This window comes from Mus caroli, unplaced genomic scaffold, assembly GCF_978045245.1.
Source record: "Mus caroli unplaced genomic scaffold, Mus_caroli_1 scaffold_8, whole genome shotgun sequence".
Classification (NCBI taxonomy): domain Eukaryota; kingdom Metazoa; phylum Chordata; class Mammalia; order Rodentia; family Muridae; genus Mus; species Mus caroli.
The window spans coordinates 123,615,729-123,623,335 of record NW_028227263.1 but is presented as its reverse complement, the minus strand read 5'-3'; the positions used below and the strand labels follow the sequence as shown (position 1 = coordinate 123,623,335).

General features: G+C 38.7%; 1 protein-coding gene across 1 annotated transcript; it reads right to left on the bottom strand.

Moving 5' to 3' along the window:
- Window positions 1-3,042: 3,042 nt before the first annotated feature.
- Window positions 3,043-6,422, bottom strand: LOC147003450 (vomeronasal type-1 receptor 4-like). The gene has a single exon (XM_085842071.1). It carries the CDS (start codon window positions 4,991-4,993, stop codon window positions 4,073-4,075), a length of 921 nt encoding a protein of 306 aa, XP_085698197.1. The 5' UTR covers window positions 4,994-6,422; the 3' UTR covers window positions 3,043-4,072.
- Window positions 6,423-7,607: the final 1,185 nt, after the last annotated feature.

The following is a 7,607-nucleotide window of genomic DNA, read 5'->3' as shown; positions in this document are numbered from 1 at the left end:
CACTGTCAGTTTGTGGAGAGCAAACAACTAACGTTAGCCCGGGTGGTTTTTAAATAAAGATTTATTAATGTAATTTATATGTGTACACTGTAGCTGTCTTCAGACACACCAGAAGAGAGCATCAGATCTCATTACAGATGCTTCTGAGCCACCATATGGTTGCTGGGAATAGAACTTATGTCCTCTGGAAGAGCAAGCAGCCTAGGTTTGGTAGGCATTTCCATGGGACATCTTTGGCCAACAACTCAGTTGAATGCACTACAGTCCCTGTACTTGAAGACCCCTTAGTTGAAAAGAGGTGGTCAGTTGGGACTCCATACCCTCCGTTTTTAGAAAATTTCAGTAGGATCACTTTCATATATGTTAGCAAATTTCCACTGCCATAGTTTTCATAACATCTCTCATATGCCCCCCAATTCCAGCTCTTTCTCTTAATTCCATCTCTCAACCTTATGATTCCCTGCACTTCTGGTCCCTTTCCAACTCATCCCCCTAGTCCACTCAGAAGAGTCAATCTCTTTCCCCCTTTCATGAAATCCTTGTGTCCCTCACTAGAACATTTCTATGTATCAATCTCCTTTTAACTTGATTATCATTAATGTAATGGCTAGTAACTATGTATAAGTGATGGTGATTGATAATAACGATGCCTGTGATGGTGATGATGCTGAAAAATGTGATACTGGTGGTGATGGCAATGGTGGTTATGGTAATGGTGATCAGGATGGTAATATGGGAATGGTGAGATGCTGCTGCTGGTGGTGATCATGATATTGATGCTGGTGGTAGTGATGAGAGTGATAATCTCAGGGTTTCTCTGTATAGCTTCGGCTGTCCGGGAACTCACTCTGTAGACCAGGCTGGCCTCAAGCTCAGAAATCTGCCTGTCCCTTCCTCCCAAGTGCTGGGATTAAAGGCGTGCACCACCACTGCCCGGGTTACATTTTGTTAAATAAAAACATTTTATTTTCATCATAATACCACTATAATACATTTACTTTGTTATGAGCAAGTTTGTGTGTGTGTGTGTTTGTGAGTGTGTGTAATTTATCTTTACACTCTAGTAAGAAAATAATGTTCCTTTGATTTGGAAACCATCTTCACATAAAGTCTTTTTTAAGTACAGTGTGGTGGTCCTTGGCTATCATTCTGGCTACTCTGAAAGCTAAGTAAAAACTCTCAAGTTCAAAGCCACATCACTCCAATCTCTGCCTCTGTGGTTATATGGCTGTCTTCCCTCTGCATGCATTTGCTGCTTCTTATAAGGACACAGTCTCTCCTAAAGTTTTTATTCTACTTGTGGCTTTCATTTGCAAAGGTTCTATTTCCAAATAGGTCATTCACATGCATCACGGACCAGGACTTTAAATAGCAGAATTACAGGTCAACCCATAGCAGGCAATGATACCTTTCCCTTCATTCCCCCTCTCTGACCAGATGCCCTTTATAGGCCCGTAACATGGCCCTTGTGTCTGTTGATTATCGAATTGCAGAGCTTCTCACAGAGCTCCATCAGCTGATCAAGCAAACCCAGGTTAGAGCAAAGTTTGTATAAGTGAATTCATACCATATTTATCTTTCTGGGTCTGGGTTAAAATTTCACTCAGGATGAAATTTTTTCTATCTACAGCGATTCTCCTACAAGCATCATGATGCCTGTTCTTAAACAGCTGTGTAATGCTCCATTGTGCTAATGTGCCATAATTTTTATCCTTTCTTTTGTTGACACTTCTTGGTTGATAACAGATTCATTCATATTGTGAATGAATAGAGCAGCAAAAATCATGGTTGAGCACATGTCCTTGTGGTAGGATGAAGTGCCCTTCAGGTATATATCCAAGAGTGGTGAGATAGATCTATTGCCTACTTTTTGTTGAATCTCTATTCTTATTCCCAAGGTGACTGTACAAGTTCTTACTTTCACCAGCAATGGATGAGCAATTCCCTTATTGCACATCCTTGCCAGCATGAGCAGTCACATGTGTTGTTGATCTTGGACATTTTAATAGGTGTTAGAATCCCAATGTAGTTTTCATTTCCTTTTTCCTGATGTCCAAATACTGCCAAGGGTCATGAAGTAGGAATGACCAATGGCTTTAGAACTCAGGGAATGTGGTCACCCAACTGATTAACACAGTCACATGGGTGAGTCTTGGTGTGGCATGGCCCCAAGAACTTCATGCTGTTACGGAGTTCTGCTCTGCTTGCAGCCCTCACATCCCACTTAATCTAAGAAAGATGTAGCATTAAGAGGTCTAGACACATTTTCCTCTCTAACTTTTTTCTATACTACTTGGTGTTAATGGTTGGAAGGTATTGGATTGAAAAAAAGGGTTGGGCGGGTGGTAGATAATAGAACTCAAAAAAGTGTCCCAAAATAATGCTTAGAAGTAAGGGGATACACAGATTAACAGGCAGAGATCAGTGTTATAGGATACACTGAACTGATTAAACTGAACTTAGAAAATACACTCTTTTTTCTTTTCGGTGTGTGGGCATGTTCAAGCACAGATTTGAGGAAGGCAGAGTACAATTGTAGGAGTTTGTTCTCTCCACTATGTAGGACTTGGGATAATCATTTCTAAGCGGTGAGTGCTTTAGCTGCTGAGCTGTCTTGCTGATTCTTATTATGGCCAGTGTTAGGATCAAGACTTGGTGCTGTGGGATTGTCAGTTGTATTGTAGGTACAGGTCTGTGAAAGGGTACATGAAGAGTCTGAGTATTAATTTTGTAAGTCAGTGTGAATCTATTCCTCAATATAGAACATACAAACTGTTGATGCCTATTCTATTATTTCAAGCTCTTTCAATATAGATGATATTAAAATTTCCTACTCCCCCACATTGGAAGTGAAGAGTTAAGTGTGTTGGATAAATTTCTCAGTGTGGGCCTCGAGTGATGGCACAGCAGGTTAAAACCCTGGCCACGTTTACATTGGATCAGAGCTCGATTCTGAGAAACTATAGTTGTAGGCTTACATCAGTTTGTAACTCCAGCTCTAGGGGTATGACACCTATTCTCCTTAAGAGGAAGGAATCCGCACAAATACATACACACCCAACACAGATCTAAAGTTTTCTTTGTTCACAGGTGTAAGTACCACAAGTCAGATTATAAGTTTCATCACACTGACAGCTATAACCACTCCTGGTATTTATCTTGTGGTCTTCACTGCCTTGGTCATTCTCACGCAGCTGAAATGGTTAAATTCTTGAATTTAATCTTCTGAGAAAATAATTTTGTGACTGGCAAGCCACTGACAAACAGAGTGATAACACTGCCACCTCATTTTTCAATGTGTCTTGTCTCCTGTCTGATTGGCAGGTGTTTGTGATGATTGGAAAAACAATTTCACCATAGCCCAGAGTGAAGTCTTTACCAAGTTCTTTCAGGAGAAGATCTCCAGTGTGGATCCTGGATTCCTCCCTTGTCCTCTTAAGGCTTCTGAGCGTGAGCTCTTTTCGCCTCTTTTCTTATTTACTCTTGATATGATCAGCAGATTGTACTGCTCTAGAGAGCACAAAGGTATGATGTTCAGTGCTTGACTCTCACCTGAGTAGGGCCCAAATAGCAAAGCATAGATCTCCTAACTAAAATGGAATGACATGCAATATATTTACTATTTATATAAATTTCATCCTTGAAAATACTTAGTCATAACAATGTATCCTCGTTTGTTCAGATAGAGAAATATAGAGAGGGATTCTGTCCTTATCTAAAATGTAAAGTATTAGCTAAGAAGAAGGGAGAGTGTCAGTTTGATCAAGACCATTTACACATTAAACTGTTTATTGAAAATTGATTGCATCAGTTTCAGTCCAGCCTGCAGCAGAATGCAGTTATATACAGGAGAACAGATGATGGTGCATAACTCACTTACCATGTCAGTCAGGTTCCAACCAGAAATCATTTCACATCAACAAATGAGTATAGCCTTATTCTTTTAAAATTATAGCAGTGAGCACCACATCTTGTTCATACAAAATGTTGGAAACATATTTATGGAATAAAGTACTTAATGGTGTTAGTAAAGCTGTCTCCTGTATTTGGCATTTTTCAGTGACTCTGGTTTTCAACATTTGAAGAGCACAGAACAGGGATCTTTAGGATCTCTGAAGATCAACAGTAAGGGAGAGATACTGGGGAAGACTGCAATTAAAATCTCACTGACAAGCCTTATGAAGAGACGAGAATGCATATAAAAGGCATGAAAGATGACACAAATACAATTTAGAAGATAAAAGCTAACAAATGTGACCACCAGCATCAGGATAGTATGGGTTGCTCTGGTCTCAGCTTGGCCTCTGGGGTACTGATTGGGAGTGAGGATGTGCTGCATTCGCTGGCGATGTCTATGGAGGAGAAGTACCATGGAGACACTGGTCCAGACCATGATGCTCATGAATGTGGCATCATGGGCAAACTGCAAGACAATGCCTACAATGAATCCAGAAGTGGAACAGAACAACTTGCTTTTAGAGTCAGTGTTATTGTCTGTTATCTGTGGACCAGTGAAATTAATTGGAATGTGGATGTTAGTTAAGACACTGAAAAACCAACAACTGTAACAAGAATAACTCGCCAAATTTTGGACACTTGCTCTGAGTACAAGTTTACCTTTACCTCTATTAACAGGAACAAGAGTGACAAACTGATGGACACTCAGGACACAGGTGGAACACAAGTTTGTGCTTCTTGCCACCATGTGACTGAAGGATTCTAATTTACATTTGAGTTCAGTTGGAGAAGTTTTAGGAGCAAAAGCCATCATGTTGTTTGGAAATATAGTGAGGAATAGAGTCAAGGCATTGGCCACAGCAATGTGGCTTAAAATCACCTGTCTGGGTCTCTGTTTAGAACCAGTCAAAACTGGAGAGAAATTATGGACAAACAGAAAGACATTGGCCACAGTTCCAACCCCAAACTGGCAAAGCAAGAGGATCTGAAGAACTACTTCCTCAGTGGTTTCCAGGGATTTACCATGATCAGACATGGAGAGGGCTTTACAGGACCCTGGAGTGATGATTAGGTAGGACACTACTCTCTTCAGGTCTCTGTTTTATTCTCCACACTTACCAATTGATTTGAGTCAATTTCTTCACTTGATAAGTGAGACACTATTCTATCATACTACAAGTAAATTGCCTGGAAATCAATGTATATATAATAACTCAAATAAAATTTTATCCTGATTTTATTACTCCAGCCTCGAGATAAATTTTGTATTGCAACTACATCTTTATTGGTCCTGTAGCTCAAGAACACAATAACACACATTTTAACACACAATGGTCTTTGCTTATGAATACTGACAGGAAAGAGTGTAGTTTGAACATGTGATTCCATCATCAGAATTCAATACAATTAGGAGGGAGGGGAGACTTCAATTGGGATGTAACTAAATCATTAAAATAAAACAATATATAAATGTAGCATAAAAATAATTAACTGAATTTCCTTATGTTATAGTAACATGTTAAAAATAATGTGTATCAGAATAACATGTAAGATGGCACATAATAATAAAATTGTGTAATTGAATTCAGGTGTAGAAAATTAAGTTGTTGGCTTTTGAGAAAAATTTATACTACACACACACACACACACACACACACACACACACAAACCCACCACATATTTCTAATAAAGCCAGCTGTCTTCTGATCACACTGATGAACATAGACTTACATATGTGTCCTCCATGAAAAAAAAATCCAACTTGCTAAGACATTTCATCTACTCATATTTTTCTTGATCTTAATTTTTGTCCTAAAATGTCAGGTGCCAGAGCCTTAGCTGTGTCACCTGCAGCTTCCCTCCAAAATTATTAACACAATCCTTATTACTAATAATTAATCCAAATTACACCCTTTGCAAGCTGATGCTTAGTCTGCATTTTACTGTTTATATATTTTCTGTAGGAACATGAGGGCCCCCATCCACCAGAGAAAATTCAACATCTCACATACATGTTCCACTGAATGCTGTTTTCTCCTGAGTACTAATCTAGGACAGAGACATTTCTTTGAGATAAAAGCAAAATATTAACCTATTTAAGTTTACTTGCTGACTCCCAATAGAAATAATGTTTCATGTTGACTTCAGAAGACAGTTTTCACTGAAGAAAGGAGAAGAGAATTTTAAGCAGAAGTCTATGGTTGGAAGAATCCCACCTTCTGAGCCTCAGTTAGGATGAAGATGCTCATCTGAAGGCCAGCTGCAGAGCACAGCTCCTAGTGCCTGGGTTGAGGAACTTCTCTGTGTCACTCTTAGTCTTAGAAAGAAAGCAATGAAATACAGAATGGTTTCTTATTCTCCATGCAATGCTGTGAAGGTAACCTAACAAAGCCCAAGTTTCCAGTCTCATAAAATAATAGGGCACCAGGACATGACATCCTTCAGGGAGTTTATTATTGTGTCATCTGTGGCGTCGGCACATTTGTCTGCATGGTGTCTTTGGGATACCTCCAATGAAGGAAAAATCATTTATCCCCAGAGCAAACCTCCATTCCTTTCTGATGCTTACTAATGATGTCTAGGAGTTTGTTAGGTGTTAATGAGTACCTGGGCAGAAGTTAGGGAAGGGTTTTCATGTTTCCTTTGGGAGAATCTAAGTTCTGCATTGATCTCATAGTCAGATGTGAATTGGGGCGCTCCAGGTTAGAACAAGGGACTCATTATGTGAGTTTCTACAGAGTACTCTCCTCCCTACTATTTCACTCTTGCAAAATTATTCTGAGACCAAGTCCTTCTAGAAAACTGGCAATGTGTCAGTCAGAAACTGTAATTTCCCTGGAAGTGGCTTCATTCCAACTTTTCCCATGTTTGACTCAGGACACTTATAAATGGCAAATTTATTGAAGCTGGTCTTTCCCACCTGAATCCCGGAGTTATTCCAATATCCACTTGTTTTCAGGTCATCATGTCTTTTTTTCTGATATACTCATGAATTCTTATCACAGTTCTAATATACTTTGGTAGTATCTAGAGAATCTCATATGTAATTAAGTAATCCTGGACATACAAGCAAAGATATGGATTGAGCAATCATTAAGAAATAGATAGCTCCAAGTCATTTATGCTCTAGGTATAATAAAAAACTAGGGACTTAGTTTTGATTTTCAATGACGAAAAGTAAGAATTCAGGTTATAAATCTAAGAATTGTATGTTCTAAACATTTATTGATACTTAAGCCTGCAGCAATATCATCTCAGGCACAATGAACTTATACTTTCCTGTGTGAGAATTAAGATATCACTGTACAATATTTTTACAAATGAAAATACCAGCATTTAGAATGGGATATATGTGGAAATAGGACCAAAAGAAAGTAACTTATCTTTAATTGCTCAGATACCTTATGTTTGTCTAGTACAAGCACATGTTCATGATTTCATCTGTAAAATTTATATCGGCTAATTGACATTTACACATGGCTTATTAGCCTGATACATAACTATATTGGAATAACCTTCCAAGCCAAGAATTTGTTAGAGTCATAGCATGTTGAAAAAATGAGGAGGTAAAATACAGTCTTCTAAAGAATGAAAAGGTGATAATGGAAGATGAAGAGGTAGATTTGGGTGTGTAGGAGGAAAAGTAGATG

Bases quoted from the DNA above. Each gene is read 5' to 3' on its own strand.
- LOC147003450 (XM_085842071.1), bottom strand. From the start codon at position 4,993: ATGTCTGATCATGGTAAATCCCTGGAAACCACTGAGGAAGTAGTTCTT.